Source organism: Gymnoscopelus microlampas (assembly GCF_963454915.1).
Source record: "Gymnoscopelus microlampas genome assembly, chromosome: 22".
In the NCBI taxonomy this organism is placed as follows: Eukaryota; Metazoa; Chordata; class Actinopteri; order Myctophiformes; family Myctophidae; genus Gymnoscopelus; species Gymnoscopelus microlampas.
Genome location: NC_139959.1, coordinates 15453019 through 15477212, shown reverse-complemented (window position 1 = coordinate 15477212; position 24194 = coordinate 15453019). Strand labels below are relative to the sequence as shown.

Sequence of the window (24194 nt, the reverse complement as noted above, 5' to 3'; positions counted from 1 at the left end):
TCCAGAAAAGGTTGGGAACCGCTGTGTTAGACAGATGGACAGACAGACCAAGCAACTGAATGACATTGCCTCCCTCTGTTTTTTACTCCTCTGTGTTCTTGTGAGAGGGTTTAAACCTGCTGTTGACGCACTCCTGCAGTCAGCTTACTAGTGGATTAACCTCATGCCATGCTGTACCTCTCTGAGGTGATTCCGTTTTGGTGCGAGCCGACGTATTGTCTCCGCTTGTCCACCGGCATCACGTCGATATAGCCACCTGCGTCGTTCCTGATCACACCTGCATGGACGGCGGCCCGGCATATACTGGACCTCTGTAAGGGGGATAAATGGGATTGAATGTTGTGGCGAATAGGTTTGACCGCCCATCAACTTTTCTTTTCTTTTAACAGCGGTTCTATTGGATTTTCTGTTGTGTACAAAATGCAATGCATTCCAAATCATATTAACAAAATTCATTCAGTCATTAATAACAGTAATAATAATTTCCTGTACTGAACATAATACAAATCTTGGGATCCACATGGGAGGGGCGTGGCTTCAAGCTGATAATAACAGAGAACGCCTTTTGAGCCGAGGAGCGCTTTGGTGCTATGTTCATAGTGCTCGTGCACAACCATCGAGGTGCTCATTGCTCAAGCGTCCAGTCATCTGCGTTATTAGCACACATAGCGTATAGCTGATACAACGTTAGGTCGTAAATTACCAGGTCGTCAGACACAATGAGGACCCATCAAAAACCTGGCGCTCCTCTCCAAAAGATGAACTATATTGTCAGCTTGAAGCGCCCCGGGCGCTGCGCCAAAAAGTGCTGGGAGAGCACCAGCGCGTCTTTACCATAGAAATGCATGGCAGACTCAAGAAACACTTTCTATGGACACGGCCCCCTTATGCTGCATTTTGTGCTCGTATAACATGGCTATAACAATGCATGCCTTTCATGCATTTTTCTGGTATACATGTAGGCCTACCTACCCAAGATTAGCTCATACACACTCAGGTTTATAATGCGTACACTGACTTACATCAGAGTATATGCTCGTTCCAATCACTCTGGATATGCGAGGGTTCTCTTCCAAACAGTTTTTGGGGCAGTATAGCCTGGAAAGACACAAAGAGAAGATATTGTCGCTGTCGGGCAGAACCCTTGTATCTCCATATTTCACCTTTTGGCGTTTGTTTTTTGTAAATTAGTGCTCTACTTTGTAGTACAAGAGTGAAAAGTAGCAAAAATAGCCTACAAGCTCATTTTGAAAGCGAAAGTGGTCAAGTGTGCGTGGGTTTTAAAACATTTCTAGAAAAGTAACAGTTTTTTGGACATACAAGGTTTCCACCTGGCAGCGACGAATACGATATATAAGTGTGGTATAAAGAGTTGAACTGAAGTTCAAATAGGTAACGTCAGAGAAGGGGTGTGGGGGGTCTTACCTTGGGCAGTGTTTTACAGGTTTTTCATATGGACACAGTTGGGCGACTGTCGTTTCACACATGATGGCTTTCACTGCAAGGAAGGCATAGAGTACGGCGAACATCAGGCAATACAGCACATATACATATAAAACATATAAATATACACGTCTGCAGCATGTCAAATGTGTTTCTGAATTGTAAGACAAACCTGTTACTCTGGAAACGATGAAGGAATTTGCACTCTGATATTTTCTGTGAAGAGAATCGTAGAATTCCTACGGTTACCTGTACGTTGAGTTTGAATCTATTTATCTTAACCACTTAAAATCCTCTAGACTTAGCAAAGGTTTACCTGAGTTGGCTCTGTACTGTTTATCCCCTCAACACCAAAATGTATTCGCCAAAAAATCCAGAAGATTGTAGATTGCCTATTTTTGGATATTCTAAATAATAGAATTCCTCGGTTACGTTGAGTTTCAATCTATTTTCCTTAACCACTTAAATCCTCTAGACTTAGCAAAACCGACCAGAGTTGGCTCTGTACTTGGACCTTTTTTTCTCCCCTCGAAACCAAATCTCTTCGCCAAAAATAGCCGTTCTACAAGATCGCTTGTAGAGTGATCTTTGGCTTATGTTCTATAATATGAATATGGATGCTGGAGGAGTTCAGGTGGTCAAGACAACGGCTTGTACTGTACGTCAGCGTAAATCTGATCCAACAGCTTTAGAAATATCAGACGCTTTACCCTAGTGACTGGACCCCGTTCTTGTTGGACTTGATGAAGTACTCCTTCCTTCCCTGTCGTGTCACATCCATCCAGCCTCCGTCGTTGTCTATCACCCCGGCATGCAGGCCAGCTCTACACACACTGGATTGCTGCCGAGAGGGAAGTCGAAAGGGGAAAAACACCTCAAAGTATTAGAGACAACATCATCTGGTTTCCATCAGGACTCACGCTGACAATGTAACCCATTGATGTTGATGCCTTAAACTCAGTGGTTCTCAAAGTGGGGTTCCGGGACACACACACACACACACCCAGGGGTCCTTTGAGGGGGTTCCAGGGGGTCCCTAGCTAAATGATTGATACTTAGGAATCAAATGGACCCTTTACTGGTCTTTAACTCCGAGAGTTATGGGCATCCGCCTAATGCATACAGTACTAAAATGGGGGTCCTTGAATTTTTAAGTTTCAGAACTACTGCCTTAAAACTGCACTATGTAACAAACGTGTCAAACCATAGACAGGGTCGTGTCAAAGGTTGTGTCCAACCTAGACACAGGATCTAAAATGTCTCCATAGAAGAGCAGGGAGACCAAATACAACCACAGCAATTGTATACGTTATATTGTATAAACATAATTTCATTCCCTAAAAGAAAATGTACATAATAGAGCTTTGACTAATGTTGATGCATGTTCTCTCACCATTTCATAGTATACTGTTCCAACTACTTTTCCCGTAGAGTCCAGACATCCAGCTGGACACTCGTACCTGGAGATAAGCAATTACAGTACATAATACAAAAGATATCAACGGTTGTCAGCATTCAGTAAAGAAGACTTGAAAGTGACTAGTTAGCCTATCTGTAATTAGATGCTAGGTTCATTGTGTACCTGGTATCCTTAAAGGGATAGTTCACCCCCAAAAATACTTTTTTTCTATGGATTAGTCACCCATTGAAACTTGAATTCATGGATATTTTTTTGTGTTTGTCGCATTATTAGGGCAATAATTTGATGACCAGCGGAACGGTAGGCAGCGGTTCTGGTAGGAGACACAAAAAAGGAGACTCTTTCTGTCTCCTACCGGAACCACTGCCGGTCATCAAATTATTGGCTTAAGAATTCAACAAAAACAAAAAAATATCCATGAAAAGTCTCCATGGGGTGACTAATCGATAGGAAAAAAAAGTCATTTTGGGGGTGATAGTATATTGTTTGGACTGATGCTAGGTTCTTGGTTTACCTGTGATCCTAGTTTACCAAGGCACTACACTAGCTGACTCTCTGCATTTGATGTATGTGTGATTACCTTTCTCAGTATAAGTCGCTCTGCATAAGAGTGTCTGCTAAATGCCTGCAATAGTAAATTGTAATTGTATTTGACTTCAGGATCATTGTACCTGTTACACGTAGTCCCTTTACACTGATCCCGTAGTTTGGTGTCGCAGGACATGAGCTGAGCTGAAACATATAAACACACAAACACACACTTGAGGGTAACTGTATAGGAAACGGCATTAAGCAATGGGCTGTCCTGAAAAGAACTACTTCACTAGAGTGCAAAACGCCCACGGGCACAACACCAGAAGGAGCTCGACTGATCTTGTTCCTCCAAGATTCGGCACAAACATGGGGATGAATTCATTCTACTGTTATGCCACCAAAATGCGGAATGCCCTACCACAGAAAAAAGTGTGACTCCCAAGCCCGGACTGCTGGCCTTTTTTTGTTATCCCCTGTAATAAAGTATTCAATCAATCAATCACTCAATCAATCAATTTGAAAGCCCAAGGGGTCCCCAGCCAAATGATGAGTTGTTTAATGCAGTGGTTTTTAAAAAATGGGGTCGGGGGACCTCCAGGGCTCCGAGGAGTTACGGGACTGTAAAATCAGAGAGTGTACAAATGGAACTAAATGGGTCCATTAATCCATGACGACATTTAACATTCAACATATTTGGACACAATAATTTGAAACGGGGCGTCCGTCCATGACCGATAAAGAAAGTACATTTTGTGATCTGTGACATGTAGCTCTAAGCGTTAATTCAATAAGGAAGATCTCTCTCCCACACTCTCATCTTTATTGCTGGGGATGCCTCACAATCATCCTGTCATTCAGTTTGAAGTGTGAGCACTTCTAGCCAATCTGCAGCCAGACAATCAGGTGATAGACTCCGCCTTTAAATGTCACTGCCCCTGACACTTCGTCATTCTCTTTTCAGCATGCAACAAGCAACCCACCTCCATCCCCAACTCCACCTTGTCTCAATCGTCTAGAGTTAGAAGGAAGGAGGTTCATCTGCACTGCCACCACCAGCATCTAGACTCCAGGGGAGTTCTCCCTATTACAAGCTAATCTTGTACGCTAATTGTTAACAGAGTCTAATTGCCAAAATGTTTCATCTTTTATTCACTACAACTTTTTGTTTGCAACAACTTGATCTCTCCTTTTATTGAAATGAAAAAGGTTGAAATCCCTCCCTGTCCTTAAGTTTGAGTGAAACCCAGTTGAAGACTGTGATGTTTGAAGAGGCAAAAGGGAGGAATTCCTTGCAGCAGGGTTCCAGGGTGGTCAGCACTACTACTAGAGAAAGTGTCTCAGCTTACAAGCACAGACCCCTTGCACTGGAGAGAGGAAGCCATTTAAAAACCACAGCCACCCCCCCACCCCCCCAACCCTTCTCAACCAGCCAAAAGCAAACACACACTCTGGAGATCACTGCGAAGGTACCAGTGGTAGAAGAAGTAAGAGTAGGCTACTCAGATTTTTTTTGAGCTTGTAGATCTGATAATTTTCTGCAAAAGCTTTTGCTCAGAATATGGATGCTGGGCTTCAAGTGGTTAAGTACACTTAAAACAAACTGTGGGGGCTAATAAGAGAGCTGGCAGATAAAGTATGCAGTCAGAACATCAAGGTGATTTGAAGTAAAGTGCAGTGAAAACATTTCTGTTCCAAGTCCTCTATTTTCACTCATCCATATTTTGTTGCTATCGGGCAGAAACTTTGTATCTCCAGTCTCCATATTTCAAATGTGTATGTTTTTTTTTTCTTCATAAATGAATGTCCTACTTCATCGTACAAGAGTGTCACGCAAAAGTAGCGAAAATAGCCGATCTACAAGCCCACAAGGCATTGGCACATTGTGGGCTTATGTAGATCTGTAAGTCTGTCTGTGGGTTTTATAAATATTGAAGTATTAACAAGAGCTTGTGACTAAATATTTACTACATTGGATCCTGTGGAAAGCGTGGTTCTTTTTTTCTCCATTTCCTGAACAGTAACGGTCTTGGACATACAAGGTTTCCACCCCAAAGCGATGATTTGCTTAATCAACAATAAGGAGAGGTATTCCCAAATTCTTTTTTATTTCTATTTTGACCCAGATTAAAAATGTTAGAAAATACTTTCCCACATCATAGTACAACCGAGTACCCCCCTGTGTCTCCACAAAACCCCCCAGACCAAATCCTACGCACTCCCCATTTTTAGATGAAACCGGAGCCAGAATAAACAGTTAAATGGCAGCTTACACATCTGCTGTGTGTTGACCACTTCGTTCTTCTCCAGGTCCTCCGTGGGGGGGGCTGCCGGGCGGGGGGCGGCGGGGCGACTGGGAGGCTCGGAGGGTTTGTCAGGCTTTGGGGCCCGAGGCCTGGGCTTCTGCGGTGTGCGGGGGGCCTCCGGTTCGATGAAGTTGTTTTCCTCCGTTTCCTCTAGAGGCGGGTTGGAGCCGTCATCTGCAAGGAAATGTATAGGAAAAAGTACTGTCACTATAGGTTGTTTTCTGAATGTTTACATAAAGCAGTGGTATTCAGCTAAGACATTTGAAGTCACTAGTATACTGTAGAGGCCTGAGGGACTCGGGTGAACCAACTTTGGGGTATAACATATAATCAAACTAATCAATTTAATCAATTATAAAACATGATCGATTTGGAGGGGGATTAGGGGTACATTTTTTAAATACAATAACATAAATGGACTGTGAAGTCCAATAGGGTTGCAACAGTTAACCACTTTGAACCTGGTGTCCCTATTTTGGCCATATCCTTGGCGAAAAGTTTCAGAACTGTACAGAAATCAAACATGTTCAACGCGATGACAGGCGTTGTGTGCCTGTAGATTGCCTACGTTCGATAAAGATGTGTGCAACACTGTTGTGCAATCAAGTGCTGTATTGTATAAAATAGGGCTTAAGTGGTTAATCAGATGTAAAAAAAATCTATTTGATTTTTTTCACGTCCATTTGTTGATATATTAAAATACATATTTTACTGTACCTTTGTAGCAGAGGTTGTCCTTGCAGCCTCCTCCATAGCTAGGTGGGCAGGCAGAGCATGGGGTCCCATGTTTGTAAGGCGCGTAGCCCCACCAGTTGCCCCTGTTCAGGTCAAGGTTAAAGTGAGTGGACATACAGAACAGAAGATGTGAAGTTTACAGAAAAAATAAATAGCTAAAGCTGACAAAAGCTTTGGGTAAAGTATCCAACTATCCGTTGGTTGAACTCGATGTCATGACATTTTGACAAACCCTCAAACGCCTCAAACCCCTGTGAGCTCAGTTTAAATGACCACAACAAGCAGCTCTGAATTGTAAACGACAACAATGGCTACACTTGAAGAAGCTAGTGTCGATGCTGTAATAGAATTAGTTTAAAAAGAAAATATTCAAGGCCTTTGTCAAGGGAGAAAACGTTTTTTTTGCCCTCCTTCTGACAGGGTTTGGCAGGAGTATGATTTAGCAACTGTCTCTGTTAGATGTACAGTATGGTTTGCCTTTCTGAATGGTTAAAGTCTGATCGAATCGGCTGCTCACAACCAAAGCAACTGCCTATTGAGCCTTGCTAGACCACACTGAGCAAAGTTACACTAGCTTTTTGCCAGGCTAATATTGGACCACACCTCGGTAAGTTGATGGGGAAAAAACGGTACGGAGACAACACACAACAATATTACTGTCACACACTCAGACATCACTATGATGACACCACAGAAGCAAAATGCGCTTACTTTGGTGAGTAGTTGCACACTAGATAGACAGCCTTGGCCCAAATCTGCCCCCAGACATTCATGTTGTAGCACATGTTGATGGCACAGCCAACACGACTACTAGTGGCCCACACCAGCTGCATGAGGGACAACACAGAGAAAAGCACAACAATCACAATACACATCAAAGGCAAAATCACATTATCTATGAGGAAGGTAGTGCACGCACATAAGACAAGCAGCAGTATCAACAGTCTGCACACTGGTAATGCCGAAAAAGCTCTGCTGTATTTCATTGCATCGTCAACATTTCGATCAATCAGATCTTCACAGGACATATACATGTTCGTATATAAGATGTCCAGATCTTCATCAGGATGTCCTGATGAAGATCTGATTGATCGAAACGTTGACGATGCAATAAAATACAGCAGAGCTTTTTCAGCATTACCAGTGTGCAGACTCTTTTTGTAAAATCACAAACCTTTACATAATCGTTGCTGTCGGGCAGAAACCTTGTATCCCCATATTTCATTGTTCAGTTTTTTCTTATTGCACTTCATCGTACAAGAGTGTCATGCAAAAGTAGCCGATCTACAAGCTATTGAAAATGTTTGAAAGTGAGAGTGGATAGTCTTTTTTATAAGAAATTAACCAATGAAAAGTTATTAAGAGATTGTGACTAAATAACTACGTTGGATCCATTATTTCCATCTCCTGACAAGTAACGACTTTGAACATAATAAGGTTTCTGCCCGACAATAGCGACAATAGCAAATGAGGGCAGTACAAAGGAAGTTTGTCAAACTCATCTTCATACTGAACTCCCCTTGTGAAATGGTGCAGTCCGCAGCCTTGGTAACTGTACCTGTGTGTAATGAGTACAGACTGGACCAGAGCATCTCAGTGGGCAGTAGGGGTTACACTCCTGAGGGTAAGGATAGGAGTAGTCCTTCACCTCATCATACCACGCCTGCACATGGAACGTTGGGGGACGAAACCTGCACATAATGAATAAGCACACTCTCTATGACTGTGATGCTTCAAAACACAACGGAACAGAATTCAGAGTACATCGTTGCATTATGCATTAAAGCTGTCAGCTTCTCTCATGAAGGCACAATCCAGAAACTGTATGCAGGTGTAGATGAATACTTTTTGGTAGAGCAGAAAACTCTGTGAGACACTCAGAGCTTAAACGACCATTTCAACCATTTTCAAGCTATCTTCATATAATTGGTCCTCACTAATGCTCATTATAAGATGGCACCATTTCTGTCTATTTCGTCTGTGTCTCAGAGGAGGGCTGTGGAAAGTTCAATAACCTGCCTACAGTACCAATGACATCATCAGCAGGCAGGTTTGGTCATTTCAAACAAGATTTCAACCTCTTGTTTTATTCTATTTTTTTAGCGGCGGTAGCCCTCTATACCTGGCTTTTGCGTCAACGTTCTGATTGGTCAGACACGTCAACAAAGTGATTGGTCAAGCTTCACGTGACACGTGGCTATAAACACATTATAAACACTTATTGACGACAAAATGTATCAAAGGCGCCGCTACCTTCACACAGGTGTGATTTTTATTAATGCAAAGAGCATGAAAAAGAAGACATTCTTGTTTGAAATGACCAAACCTGCCTACCGATGATGTCACTTTGGTAGGCAGATTTCTGAACTCTCCCCTGAGACACAGACCGAGTAGACAGAAATGGTGCCATCTTATAATGAGCATTAGTGAGGACCATTTATATGAAGATCGGTTGAAAATGTGTGAAGTATAACTTTCAGTATCCCACCTGTTCTGTTAGCACATTTTGGAAGTGTCAGTTGTTGAGAATTATTCAGTTTTTCACAGCCCACAGGTTGAGAATGGCCGGTTTAGATTTAGATGAGTAGCGTACAGTATAAATGCTATCTACTATACCTTCCCCAGTGCGCTCCCAGGTTCTGTCCAATCTGGGGCAAGAGGCTGCCCGGGCCATGCTCCCACAGACAGGTCTCAGCCCACTCCTCAGCCGTACGCTCCAGCTCCGTGTCCCACACCTCAACAAACACAAAGCAGGGTAGAAAGGGCAGAGAGAAGCACATCAATTAACAGAGTTTTAACCACTGAAGACCCTCCATACTTATTAAAGTGGACCGTTACATGTCAAACATGGACAAAACTCGTCCGCCAAACGCAGACAAACGCTTGAGTTTATCTGGGCATAAAGGAACCAAAACACAAAGTCTTCTTCAGAATGAGGAATAGGACATACACAACACTCATTATAAGTGGTAACACCTCAGACCAGCCACTAATCAGTGCTGGGCTGAAATGATCACACAGGTGCAATCAATGTGCTGCAAAAACAGCCTATAGTAGGACTGAACTATTTATATAAATATACAACATCAAGAATATAAAATAGCATAATACAAAAAAAATGTATGCCAAAAAACATTTGATATACCCCCCCCCCCCCCCCCCCCCCCCCCAAGGAACATTGAGGACCACTGTGCTAAAATAACACTATGGTGGACTGTGGCTGAACAGAAAATACATGTGACCTCTAGAACCGTCTGCTGTTGTTGTTCCAGAGTCAGGCTTTTTTTCCTTTTACGTTGTGAAGTTTCTGATTGCTCATCAGCTGAGCTGCACCAGACCGATCCAAGGACTTGTTTTCCCTAAAGATCGAGGGTTATTCAAAAAATGCAAAAGCGCAGGCTGGGTTTTTTCTTAAGTAATACCTTCCATATGGTCTCTAGCAAAGGGGTCTCTCGGCTCAAGTCTTTTTTTTTTTTTTTTTGCGTTTCATTTCGCCTCCCTTCAGCTCTCTCTGAAATGCCCTCTCAGTTAGGCTCTGGTTGGGATACTGAGGGATCATATTCCCATTCTGGGGGTTTTGTGGGAATGCAAAGAGTGTCCTTCCTCTCTACTGACCTACATTCTGGTCTTTTCATAAAAAATAAAAAAAAGAATGTTGGAATAACACCAGCTGTCTTTTCTTTTTCTTTTTCTTCCCCTCTCCCCAAATGATCCGCTCCTTTAATTACACCTTCACTTTCACCTTGACCACAACATACCTAATACATGGGGTTGGTGCAAGTACACGTGTGTGTGTGTGTGTGTGTGTGTGTGTGTGTGTGTGTGTGTGTGTGTGTGTGTGTGTGTGTGTGTGTGTGTGTGTGTGTGTGTGTGTGTGTGTGTGTGTGTATGTGCGCACGCTCGCGCGCACGCGTGTGTGTGTGCGTGCGTGCGTACGTGTGTGCATGTGTGCATGCATGTGTGTTGCGTGTGCATTAGTATACCAGCAGAGGTGTCATGAGTTTCAAAATGTTGTTGGGCCCTGGAAGTCATAGCTTAGCCCTGACTGAAATCCCATCCAATAATAGAACTTAAAATACCCCCCCCCCCCCCCCCCGTGCTTCCATCAACTATCCTTCCACTCCGTTGTCCGGCACCCACTTCAGTCCCCCCAGAAACAACTGCTGCCGTCCACATTACTCCCTGACACACGCACACCTGCCTAGCAACAGGATGTCTGGCACGACTCCAAATTAACTCCTTTGAGTTCCATTCGCTGTCGGGCGGAAACCTTGTATGTCCAAAAAAGTGTTACCTTTCAGGAAGTGGAAAAAAAAGAACCTGTGTTCCAATGGATCCAGTGTAGTCACAAGCTCTTGTTATTTTCACTGGTCCAATATTTATAAAAGTCACACACATTTTTTTCCCCAAAACAAATAGCAAAAAATTGTTGATCTACAAGCTCACAGCGTTGTGAGCTTATAGATCGGCTATCAGAAGTAGGGCATTAATTTATCATGAAACATAAAAAGTTGAAACGTGGAGATACAAGGTTTCAGCTTGACAGTAACAAGTTGCAGGTTCTTCTGCTGTTTCTGAGAAGCCTGCTGGCTGTTGAGTGGAGCTTGTTTGGTAAGCTGCTACGGCGTATCAGATTCCCTAACCAAAATCTGGTTGTAATGTTGCGTAATTGTTGGACAAATAAACCACTGGGGGCGCATTATGGTTGTGTTTGGGGCTTGTTTTCCCCTTTTACCATCCACCTGTGTGGAATTAAAATGCAACCATTGTGGAGGCAACCTTGTACAAAAGGAGGGAAAAAAGAGTACTGAAAGAACCAGGGCCAACTTGTTGGGAAGTAAAAAGTTTTTTGCATGAAACTCACAGCTACTGTGGCTAGCAAATGATTTATGTTGCATGGCAATGAGACAGCAAAGCAAAATGGATTACAATGTTACTTATTTCCTTGCAGTTGGGTAAGCTATCCCCCATTTTTCCACTGAAGTGGTTGCTAAGATAATGAGACCAAAATACAGAGGATGGAGGAAATTTAAGCCGTGTTATCATCAGTAAAGCTTGACTGCAGAGGGAAAACCATTCAATTACTTCCTTGATCTCAAGCCATGTCATTTTCCGAATAGATTCGCCTGACAAGTAGCTTTGCCCAAAAAAGTAATCAATGTGTTTACACTGATAAGCAGGCTGAAACACATTACAGATGAGCTGTGGTAATTGCCATAAGGGGCTGTGGGCCACAGCGAACTGGCAATTTTGTGCTTGGAACAGCACCATCTCAGAAGGTCAACTTGACTGCTGCCGGCCTTTAATAAATGATTATGGCTCCAGAAGACGTTGGAAGTGCGACCACAACTGACTCAGGCCAAATATTGACCAAAACTCTGGCGAGAGTTTGGCGAGAGGAAAAAAATCGCTGAGTAGCCCTTCGAAATCACAAAGGGATGATTTGTGCAGTTCCCGTAGCATGTCTTTCATAAATACAAGTGGAAGCCTTCCAGTACACAATACTGTCACTTCTCTTGCGAATGTCAAAACCAGGGGAGTTTTGCGAGCAGTAAAAAAGCTGGGCTCAAGAAAAGTGTCGACTGAGACACATATTTCTGAACTGATGAATGTGGTACATAGCGCAGCCTGCATGTCAAACTGCTGTTGTTTGCACAGCGAGCACAGCAGGGGACGGGGGGGGGGGACGTGGGGGCTTGTAACCCAGGCCCCCCAACCACACTTCTGCTGGGGCCTGTAAAGAAAAACACGTCCCCTGCTAAAGTCTTTCAGCACTGTGCACACTGCATTGTTTATTTCACTTAACACCTCATTTGCGGCCAGAGTTTTTTTTTTCTCTCTCTCTCTCTCTCTCTCTTGGTCATCTGGTCGCATTCCAGAGGGTACACAGAAGGGTAAACTTCCTCTCTCTGCACGTTTGGGTTTCCTGCACATAGTCAATTGTGCGCGCAAACGGATGGCAAAAAAAAAAAAGAAAAGAAAAAGTCTCTGGGAAAGATATGGGAGTTGGACAAAGTGAGGTTGGGAAAAAAAAACTAAGCAGAAATAAATAAAAGGAGAAACCAGAGGGAGGATGAAAGAGAAGAACAGATAAGAGGGTTTGAGACAGAGAGAGAGAGAAAGCAAATGGATAAGGGAATAAAAACCTCAACAAGGGAAGGAAAGAGATCGATAGAAAACGATATTGTACTGTATATAGGAAGTGGAGAAAAGGAGCGCGTGTGTGCGTGCGTGTGTGCTTGTATAAAGGGTTGACCTTGCAGACCACCGATATTGTTCCCACGGCAAAAACAGTATTAGTTTGTTGCTGTCGAGTGAAACCTCATATGTACAAAACTGTTACTTTTTCAGGATTCAAATGAAAAAATAGCAAATATCTGAAAGCGATGGTGACACACTTTGAGCATGTAGATATGTTTTTTTGAATACTTTTGTCTTTCATGTGACATTGTAGTGACATCAACTAGGGCATTAATGTGCAAAAACACATAAAGGTTAAAATATGGAGATAAGAGGTTTCTGCCTGACAGCGATGAGTTGTTATTCCATTTTTCATGCTGTGCCTTTCATCCACACCACATCAACTCATATCAGAGACACCGTGGCTGGCTAGTGGCTACTGTTGTAATTCAGTCAACCAAATAATCCATTATCGTCCTATTATCACATTATAACAAGAACACTGTTTGATCAAGACGACATGAAAAAGAAAAAAAGATAAATCATGCGGCACATGCCAGATTCACGTTTGTGGAGCCGTGCGTTAGATCTCAGGAAATGATGACACGGAGATGTGAAAGACTGAATGGGACTAGGTCATGTCAGTATTTATAGCAGTGGTTCTCAAAGTGGGGTCCCGGGGGTCCTTGAAGGGGTTCCAGCCAGGTGGTCCCCAGCTAAATCATTTTATATAGCATTTAAATCAGTTTAACCACTTTATACATAGGCTATTTTGAAAATCGTGAAGAAAATAATAATTTCTGAAACATTTCAACAACACAAATCTTGTATGGGGGTCCCTGGCACAAACTATTTTCAGATGGGTGTCCGTGGCCAAATATATATATGAATTTGGGGGTCCTTGACATGAAAAGGTTTGAGAACCACTGAGTTAAATAGCAAGTGTGGTCCATCCTCTCCAACCTCAGTTCTTTTCATAATTCGGTTGATTGTGAGACACGAAAAACTGGTGGCGGTTGAGGGATCAGACATAGCATCTTTCAAATAGTTATGGTTTGTTTAGATACCTGATGAGTCTGTTTTCCCACATACAATACACAATATTATAATGACTTATAGAAAAGCACTTTGTAACGCAAGTAGTTGAATATCAACTAATAACACTTTTCTGACTACAAAGTCAACCATATCTGAACGGTGCTGGTGCAGTACTCAAGCAGATTAAAACAAACTGCCAAGACTTATTTATTTACAAACGCCGCTTGACCAAGGCGGCCATAAATCCACATGAGCACAACTCACGAGTCGCCCCGAAAGAGGGAAAAAAATGTCAACACAGCTTTATCTTTTAGACTCCAAATACCGCCGCCACCATCAACTCTGCCCGGCGCCCGCCCAGCCATGCCTAGTTAAACATCAAGGGCCCTTTTTCTCTCAAGATGTCATCTGTTTGTCTTACAGCGCTTCAAACGTTGACACTTCGCTGTTTATAACCCCTGCAGGTCAACTTCGGGAGCGGTGGGTGGTGGGGGGGGGGGGGGGGAGAGAGAGCGAGAACGCCTCAGCGTCACCTGCAAAGGGCTGTAGGGGTGGGAAGGGAGCTTTTGCGGATCGCTATGCAGTGCGAGTACTTAGCCCAGGAATTCTTCTGGGCCGCTGTGCGGGATAATGACAGAATGGGAACGGAGCCACGGGGATAAAGCAGGGAAAAGGATGAGAGATAGAGAGAGAGGGAGGGAGGGGGAGGGAGAGCGGGAGAGAGAGAGAGAGAGATAGAGAGAGAGAGGGAAGGAGAGAGAAGGTACGGGAAAGGGATAGGGAGGGATTTGGCTTGATGTTATCTCACAGAGCTACTGTTATGATTACTACCGAGGGTCAACCGGTTTGTGGCTTAATACCATGGCGGACAATAACAAAACTGCCTGTCCCATGGGTGCACATGGGTATACGGGTGCATGTGCGTGTGTGTGTGTGTGTGTGTGTGTGTGTGTGTGTGTGTGTGTGTGTGTGTGTGTGTGTGTGTGTGTGTGTGTGTGTGTGTGTGTGTGTGTGTGTGTGTGTGTGTGTGTGTGTCTGGTGCACGATAACAAAACAACTTCCTCTCCCATGGGTGCGTATACGCATAAGGGTGCTTGTGTGTGTGTGTGAGTGTGTGTGTGCTGCATGGTAACAAAGCTGCCTGACCTATACATTATATACTGTAGCTGTGTATGTATACGTACACAGTATATTGTGTGTGCGTGCATGTACAGTATGTATGTGTAGGCAGAGCAGGGTTCCAGTACAGTGAAGCTGTGAGCCTTGTGAAGGCTGACAGCAGGAACACAATGAGGCCGGCCAGAGGATCACAGAGCCACGCCGGTTTTAACCACTTAAACCCCAGCGTCCGTATTGTGGGGGGAAATCTTCCCAGAAAATAGCAGATCTACAAGCTGAGCTTGTTGATTGGCTATTTTCAGTGAAAGCTTTCCCCACAATAACAGAAGAAGACACTAGTATAGAGCCCTGACGGACTCCGGTCAACCATATAGGGTTTAAGTGGTTAAAAGGACAAGCTTGAAAATCACCAAATAGCAAACTATGGAGATCTCTACCAGATTGGATTTCAGCCCTTCATCTGTGTCACTTTCACTTCTCTCTCTCTCTCTCTCACTGTTCTGTTCCTCCCTTTCTCCTCACCACCTGAACATACATTTCAAAGATTCCGACACCTGTTTTGGTATCCTGTGTCTCCCTCGATCTTTTGTCTGTGCGTCTTTCTTTCTTTCTTTCTTTCTTTTCTGTTTGCAGAAAAGGCCATTCTATTTTTGTTCATCTGCCTTTACCGACTGCGCTTTACGTCTCTCTGTGTGTGTGTGTGTGTGTGTGTGTGTGTGTGTGTGTGTGTGTGTGTGTGTGTGTGTGTGTGTGTGTGTGTGTGTGCGTGCGTGCGTGCGTGCGTGCGTGCGTGCGTGCGTGCGTGCGTGCGTGCGTGTGTGCGTGCGTGCGTGCGTGTGTCTCTCTCCTCTGGCCCCTCTTGTTGCACGTCTCTCCACATTTCACCCCTGGGTGCCCCTGCAGCTAAAAAAGCCAGCCAACTGAAACAGGAGACAGTATAGTGTGCTGCTGGCTCAGCACTTCTCAGCCAGAGCACAGCCTGCCTGCCTGCGTCTAACAGGAGGCTGCCAGGGAGATCTGTGCTATCACACACACACACACACACACACACACACACACACACACACACACACACACACACACACACACACACACACACACACACACAGTCCATGTACAGTACACTTGCTTGCATATGCACGAGCACACACACAAACGCACGCACGCACACACACATGCACGCACATGCACACACGCACACATGCACGAGCACGCACGTACGCACGCACGCATGCACGCATGCACGCACTCGCACACACACACACACACACACACACACACACACACACACACACACACACACACACACACACACACACACACACACACACACACACACACACACACACACACGAACATGCACTCACCCACACGGGGTCCTCAAATCCAACCTCTCAATTACAAAATTACGCAGCCCGGGCAATTGCCCCCAGGAGTAGCTGTTTATTTGCCTTTATAGCATAGAATAATACTCCTTTTGTTCTGCTGTGCTCTTTAAGTGCAGATGAAAGCAAGATAAAGCTTCATTACCTTTCACTTCTGCTGCACTATGTTTCCAACCTCCCAAAGTGCTACTGGTGGCAAAGCACCTTAACCCATCAGCGCCCATACTGTATTCTGGGGGGAACATTAGCCAAAAATAGCAGAAAAAGTACTCCAATGTAATTCAAAATTCACTTCAGTAAAAGTACGAAAGTATTGCTAAAAAGTATTGCTAGAAAGTATTGCTAGAAAGTAAAAGTACTAAAATGTCTGGAAAATAGCAGATCGCGTTGTGAGCTTGTAGATCGGCTATTTTCAAATAGCCTAGGTATAAAATAGGACTAAAGTGGTTAATGTATGTTTTATAATGTAATAATTTAGATCTGCAAAAGTTGCACTAAAGTTTTCAAATAATTGTAGTGGAGTAAAAGTACAATATTGTATAGACAATTGGAAATACTCCGGTAAAGTAAAAGTACCTAAAAAAATTAAGTACAGTACTTGAGTAAATGTAGTTACTTTACACCACTGGCTCTTCACTAGTTACTTGTCTGTTTTTGCTCGACATTTGATATTGCGATGCGCTGTGAGCTTGTAGCTCGGCTATTTTCAGCGAAAGTTTAGGGGGTAAAAAAGGGGTAAAAAGCGAAAAGGGTTTAAGTGGTTAATGGTCAGCAGTGGTGGAAGAAGTACTCATGTCTTTTACTCGAGTAAAAGTAGCATTAACACAATATAGAAATACTCTTTACAAGTAAAGGGTCTGGATTCAAAATCTGTGTCAAAATCTTTCAAAAATAGCACATGCTCTGTGAGCTTGTAGATCACGGACCTATTTTTGAATAGCTGAAAAGTACCTCAAAACTGTACAGTACTTGAGTACATGTACTTAGTTACTTCACATCACTTGCCCCTACGTGCTGCTTGAGGCAAAGTAGTGTAATGGTAAGTGTGTGGAATACAGTAGTACACACACACACACACACACACACACACACACACACACACACACACACACACACACACACACACACACACACACACACACACACACACACACACGTAGTTCATCTGGAAGACTTCCAGATGTCCGACTGTATGCAGCTTTGACTGGCAGGAGGCCACTGAGTAGCTGTGTGCGCCTGTGTGCGCCTGTGTGCGTGTGTGCGTGTGTGTGTGTGTGTGTGTGTGTGTGTGTGTGTGTGTGTGTGTGTGTGTGTGTGTGTGTGCCTGTGTGCGTGTGTGTGTGTGTGTGCGCGTGTGTGTACGTGTGTGCGCGTGTGTGCGTGGTGGGGGGGCAGCTGGTAAAACAAGCCATGCGCTGATTCTAATTGCTCTGTGAAAAACAACCCACCGCTTTAAACACACACACACACACACACACACACACACACACACACACACACACACACACACACACACACACACACACACGTGACGGGCGAAGCATAAATTCAGACAAAACCTTTCTCTTTTTTTTTCGCTTGTGTAAAAAATGGCCATGGCACTGTGATCATTGGCATGTGTGCGGAATTCTGTTCTAGTGAAATAAACCCTATAGTCACATGGGTATAGATTTGCATGGTTCAGACTCAGAAACCTTGTATCTCCAGATTTCAATGTATTTTCATGGGGTTTTTCCCCCGTAAATTAGAGCAGCTATTTACACTCATTTCAAATGTTTCTTAATTGATATATATTTATTAAAGGAATGGTGTTGGAAATACAAGGTTTCTTGTAGATCGGCTATAAATGATGAAATAATTATTAACAACATAAACCCCAGCATCTGACATACTGAAATACCCAAGTATGGAGACTTGAGGGACTCCGATGAACCATATAGGGTTCAACCCATTAAAACCCGGGAAAGCAGCATCTGTCATTGTAGATTTTTTTGAGAGTGTCGCGCTATGAGCTTCTAGATCTGCTACAGGGGGGGGCGCGCTCTCCCATAAGCGAATATTGAGCGAGTAATATTCAAAGAACAGTTTTTGGACATACAGTACAGTATACGAGGTTTCCCGCCGGACACTACAGCAACGTTGCGCTGCATGCCTGCTGAGGGAAAGCCAAGCAGGTCCCTGAGCCAAGTGGTCTGGTGACTGGGTCACATCACCCGCAGTAAGACTACATTCTTAGGGAGCTCAGTAGGGGGGTGAAGGCATTGCTCACGCCAGCTCTTCAGCACACGCAAAATAATACGCACACGGACACACACATACAGCACATAACTTTTGGGACCACTGCACTGACTTACATTCATTCCATATCCTATAACTCCAACCCTAATCGTATTAAACTTCAGCTAAAAACTTAATTGGAGACACCACTTAATTGGCCCCAATTTGACACGCCGACCCCAATAGTTGATTGAATGTCCAACAATTGACCCCAAATGTAGCCTACTGTATTTGTGTGTGTGTATTTCACACACACACACACACACACACACACACACACACACACACACACACACACAAGCACACACACGCGCGCGTCGGTATGTATTGCTATACTTGTGAGGACATCAACGTTTTAGGACGGTGATTTTATGAATGGCATTTCTCCTAACCCTAAACCCCCCCATAAAACAACCATCTCTCTTGTGAGGACCAGGAAATGGCCCTCACAACTGTCTCTAATTTCTCTAATTCTACTATTAAACTGGTGGGATTTCACGGAAAAGGCCTTCTATACGGAGGTTAGAGGCATTTTGGGGTAAAAGTGGGGAACCAGGGCCATTTTACATAATTCAAGGGTGCTGAATCAGAAAACCCTGGTTCCCAAGCAAAGTTTTGAGTTTTTTACCTTCTAATTTGCATATTTAGGAGTAAGCTTACCACTAATTACATTATAAATACCTTACACACATTGTCTGACCCTTTAAAGATAGATATATACACTTTATTTGTCAATTTCGCTTGCTTTGTTATAGAGTTATTGTTGAAATAGTTCTGTTATGCAAATTGGAAGGTTAAAAACTAAAAGAATTTGCTTGGGAACCATGTTTTTCAGATTCAGCACCCTTGAATAGTCAGGTTCCCAACTTTCACCCTAAAACGCCTCTAACAATCACATTTTTCAGAAATCCCGCCGGTCTACTGTAGCCTACTTGAGGGGACATTTGAGCCCTCACAAGTATACACACACACACACACACGCACGCACGCACGCACGCACGCACGCACGCACGCACACGCACACGCGAACACATCTTACCATGTACTCCATATTGGAGGCCGGGGGGTACACCTGGCCTCTGAGCTTGTTGTGGAGGTCTAGAATGAGCTGTGCGTCGCTGTCGGTGATGGCCCTCTTCCCCCTCGGCTTGGCGGCCCCCCCGTCGCCGCCGTCCTCGTCCAGGTACTTGTCCAGGATCTGCTCCCAGCCCGTGGCGTTGGGAGGCATCGCCATGGCGACGGCGGCGGCGGCATTGGGAAACGCCAGGAGGAGGAGCAGCAGCGGCGCGCACGGCAGCCAGTCCCGGGACGCACAGCACCTCCTCGTCATCGCAGCCGATCTTGCAGACTTCTGGGAACTTCTCGACTGGATGGGACCTGTGGTGGAAAAAAGCACTTAAAAGTAAAAGTATCAATACATGTACCACAATGCAGAAATGCTCCATAACAATAAAAAAAAGTCCTGCATTCTAAATTTGACACAAGTACAGTAAAAGTGCAAAAGTATTGGCATCAAAATATACTTAAAGTACTAAAGTAAAGCATTCAAGTTTTTGTCAAACCTTTTTGAAAATAGCTGATCTACAAGCTCACAACGCGTCGCGATGCGACGCGTTGTGAGCTTGTAGATCAGCTATTTCCGATTAGCCCAGGTACAAAATAGGGCTTAAGTGGCGAATGTGTGTTTTGCAGCAATAATCTAAATATACAAAGTAACCTGCGACTAAAGTTTTCAAATAACTGTAGTGGAGTAAAAAGTACAATACTTGCCTCTGAGATGTAGTAGAGTAGAAGTATAAAGTATTGAAAAATTGATCTACTCAAGCAAAGTAAAAGTACCTCAACATTGTATACTTAACTTCAGTAAAATGTTAAGTACCTACTTAAGTTAAGTACAGTGCATGAGTAAATGTACTTACTGCAGTTACTTTCCACCACCGGATATATAATTCACAGTAGACACACTTGCGTATATATTGTGAATTTCGTCCTCTTCTGCTAAAGTGAGCTGGGAAAAGGGGGAGATTTAAAAAGATAAAGGTGAGGATCATTGGTGAGTGCTGGGAATTGGTATCATTATTGGTATTATTATTATTATTAGCCATATATCATATGTACCTTCTATATTGAACTTGGTTGGGACAGTGTATTGGACCCACACACTGCTGGTTTGCAGTGGTGGACACTAACAAATTTACTTGAGTACTGCACTGTACTTACAGTATGTACATTTTTGAGTATCTGCACTTTACTTGAGTAGGCTATTTGTATTTTTGGATGACTTTCACTCATCATTTATTTTCTTACAAATTTTAGAGAAGCCAATAATTATTTGACCCCCTTTTTCTCCCCAATTTATAAATGTCTGTGTTGTCACTGCTGTTGTATCTTACTGACTCACCTACCAGTGAGGACGAGGAGCCCCCACCGGGAGGACATAGAGCCCAGCGTGATCTGGTATGAGAGTGAGGACACTAGCATAGACTCCCATTAAGTCCCATCCCAGTAAGCAGTATGCTCTGTCTATCTCAATGAGGAAGTTCCAATGTTTGGAACTACAGCCCATAGCAGCCCGCTTTGCGGCGGGATCAAAGCGTGACAGAACTCCCTCTCTCTATGGGTCTGGAAAAGCTCGTTCCCAGCCTCACTCATCTGCGAAGAGAAGAGCCAGGTCACGACCTAAAGCAGAGAGTGTCTATAGGGGCGGGACTTCCGTCGTACATATTTCCCCCGGAAACTATATTTTTTTCGACCAATCACAACACTTGTTTCATTCACGGAGAATGTAAACAGATTTGTAAAACGTCATTTCCTTAGGCGGTACTTCCGCCAGATTCTGGTATTTCCGTTTAGACACTCAACCTTCTAGGTCTTGCCCAGCGTGACTCCTCCTGCCCAACACTCCCCGCTGACAGGTGCCGCCCCAGCCCGTAGGAGTACATGCAACGACCAATATCACCCTCCCTGCCCGGCTTCCCTCCCCTGAACACGGGCCGATTGTGTTCGCATGGACGCCCGACAAAGCCAGTAGCACCAATGGTGGATGCGAACCCACAACCTTCATGGTGGTGGGCAGGGATTTGACCACTGTGCCACCCGAGCGCTACCACCACATTCCTCTACATTTCAAAGACAAATATTGTAGGCTACTTTTGACTCCACTGCATTTTTAGGAAGGGAAAAAAGTAGACTGTGCAGTGAATTAACAGCAATGCATTGACATTAAAAAGCATGGTAATTTGTACTTTTGAAACCTTAAAAGCATGCACTTTTGAATACTTAAGTAGGCTAATTTTAAAATAAAGTATTCTACTCCAGTTCTTTAACTCAAGTACAAATTTGACAGAGAAATTAACTTTCACTTGTAGCTGAGTAATATTTGGGGTATCATTGAATTAGGTCCTGGGGTTGAGTACTTTGTCTACTTGGAAATGGTATTAAATTCGCCATATCTGTAACTTGGGTCAATATTGAACTTGGCTGGGACAGTGCATTGGACCCCATGGCTATTGACTAGTAGAGGGGGGGGGGGGGTCCAAATGGGGGTCCCCCTTGACATTAAAAAAAGTGTGAGGACCACTGGCGTGGGCTAGCTGGCACACTGCTGGTTTGGTGGAGTGCCATATGTAACCTCATGGCCCCCCACCGGGGTGTAAAGTAACTAAGTAAGTACATTTACTCAAGTACTGTAAGTACAATTTTGAGATATTTTGACTTTACTGGAGTATTTCACATTTTCTGCACTTTTACTTCTACTCCACTACATCTCAGAGGCAAATATTGTACTTTTACTCAAGTACAATTAACCACTTTAGCCCTATATACATTTCGGCCTTTTGAAAATAGACAATCTACAAGCTCACAATGCGTTGCATTGTGAGCTTGTAGATCTGCTATTTTTCAAAAGATTATTTATACATTTTATACATTTGAAAACTTGTGAAATGGGACATTCTGCATGATTTCAACTTTCTACTTTTGGTACTTTAAAGTATATTTTCCAGTATCTTTGTACTTTTACTCAAGTACATTTAGAAATTCCGGACTTTTACTTGTAACAGAGTATTTCTACATTGCATATTAATACTTTTACTTAAGTAAAACAATTGAGTACTTTTCCCACCAGTGTTTGGTGGAGTGCCATCATTAACCTGAAGGGGTTCACTGGGGGTGAGCTGGTTGGCAAGGACATGCGCCTATTAGCAGCGTGAATGAAAGAACCCGCTACTTGTGTGTTAATGACTTCCTTTGACTTAATATTTGCACTTTCATTTTTTCCTAAAAAAAAACACTCCAAACTGGGCGGCTCAGTAACTTGTCTGGAGAGTTCATTTAGTGGCAATAAATGTCATTTTCTACACAGAAAGATGAGGTATATAATGTGTTCTGAATAATATTAGATTTTAGATTTTGATTATTATTACAAAACATAGTCTACATTAATACTTCAGCCCTATTTACACGTTGGCTATTTTCAAAAGATTTGAATACATTATACATATACCTTGTGAAACAGGACATTCTGCATGAGTACTTTTACTTTTGTACGTCTTTAAGTATATTTTCATACCAATACTTTTGTACTTTTACTCAAGACTTTTACTTGTAACAGAGCATTCTACAGTGCAGTATTGATACTTTCAGTAAAACATGTGAGTACTTTTTCCACCACTGGAAATGAGTTACCTTTAGCCAGATGGGATGATGCGCCCCACAAAGTTTCTTATCTGGAGAGAAACCTGTCAAAGGTTCTGCAGAATAAAACAGGAAATATTCGAAGAATCCCAACTTCAAAGTAACTTCAGTAACGTGATGAACTGCAGGTGATGTAGTGGAATAATGTCAACCAGGTGATGATGATGGTGCGATCCGTGCACTTTGCCGTTCTCCTCAGGTGTGTGTGGGTCTATAGATCTGTCCCTATCCTGCAGGATTAGATGCTTCTTTCACTAGGAGCCGCAAAAAGCATCACATCACATTTTATCCTCAACTTGGCTTGGCTGCAGACCTGCAGTGTGTTGAGTGACGCCCCTAACCACGCCCCGCTAAACTTCAGAAACAACCCACTCGTTTATACCAGGCTCTTATGTCTCCGCCAGGCCGAAAGGCATGGCCGAGACTGTTTTGCACCCTGTCCGTCTGTGTCCATCTGTGTCCGTGTGTGTGTGTGTGTGTGTGTGTGTGTGTGTGTGTGTGTGTGTGTGTGTGTGTGTGTGTGTGTGTGTGTGTGTGTGTGTGTGTGTGTGTGTGTGTGTGTGTGTGTGTGTGTGTGTGTGTGTGTGTGTGTGTGTGTGTGTGTCCGTGTGTGTGTGTGTGTCCGTCTGTGATCAGATCACCGTTGGCTTGACTGCAGCGAAACTGTGCACACACACTCCCTGGATGCCGGAAGCAAAACTTTGTTTTATTATTATTCCTACAAATATTGTCCAAACATCACGCAAATCGGTACACATTATCTCTATAGTCAAGTGATCAAGACGGGCGCTGCATGGTGGTACGTACATTATGAACTTAAGTTATTTTTCTTATAATCAGCGATTCGCAAACATTTTCATGTCAATAAATTAATAGTTATTTGGGCCAAGACTATCATAGATGTATTTTATCAATAAAAATACATTATTGTAAGGACCCCCATCTGAAATCATGTTACAGTACGAGGGATAGACTATATATAGCCTAAGAGTTGTGTTGTTAAAATGTTCCAGAAATATTCAAGATATCTTTTAAATAGCAGATCTACAAGCTCACAATGAACTA

At 43.4% G+C, this 24194-nt stretch overlaps 1 protein-coding gene across 4 annotated transcripts in view; it reads right to left on the bottom strand.

The window, feature by feature from the left end:
• LOC311038878 (cysteine-rich secretory protein LCCL domain-containing 1-like) overlaps positions 1–23380 on the bottom strand; it is a 29589-nt gene extending 6209 nt beyond the window's left edge. Inside the window, exons 1-15 of one of the 4 annotated variants that reach the window (XM_084048499.1) lie at positions 23121–23255; positions 20354–20432; positions 19474–19811; positions 9052–9170; positions 7994–8126; positions 7147–7262; positions 6418–6518; positions 5668–5874; positions 3535–3595; positions 2837–2903; positions 2154–2284; positions 1616–1659; positions 1426–1498; positions 1023–1098; positions 178–311 (exon numbers count right to left, since the gene is read on the bottom strand). In XM_084048499.1, the coding sequence (XP_083904625.1) occupies positions 178–311; positions 1023–1098; positions 1426–1498; positions 1616–1659; positions 2154–2284; positions 2837–2903; positions 3535–3595; positions 5668–5874; positions 6418–6518; positions 7147–7262; positions 7994–8126; positions 9052–9170; positions 19474–19764 (1553 nt within the window). In that variant the 5' untranslated portion in view covers positions 19765–19811; positions 20354–20432; positions 23121–23255. Of the gene's footprint in view, positions 1–177; positions 312–1022; positions 1099–1425; positions 1499–1615; positions 1660–2153; positions 2285–2836; positions 2904–3534; positions 3596–5667; positions 5875–6417; positions 6519–7146; positions 7263–7993; positions 8127–9051; positions 9171–19473; positions 19812–20353; positions 20443–23120 lie in introns of all 4 variants that reach the window. The other 3 variants (XM_084048500.1, XM_084048501.1, XM_084048502.1) reach the window with 3 other exon arrangements.
• Positions 23381–24194: the final 814 nt, after the last annotated feature.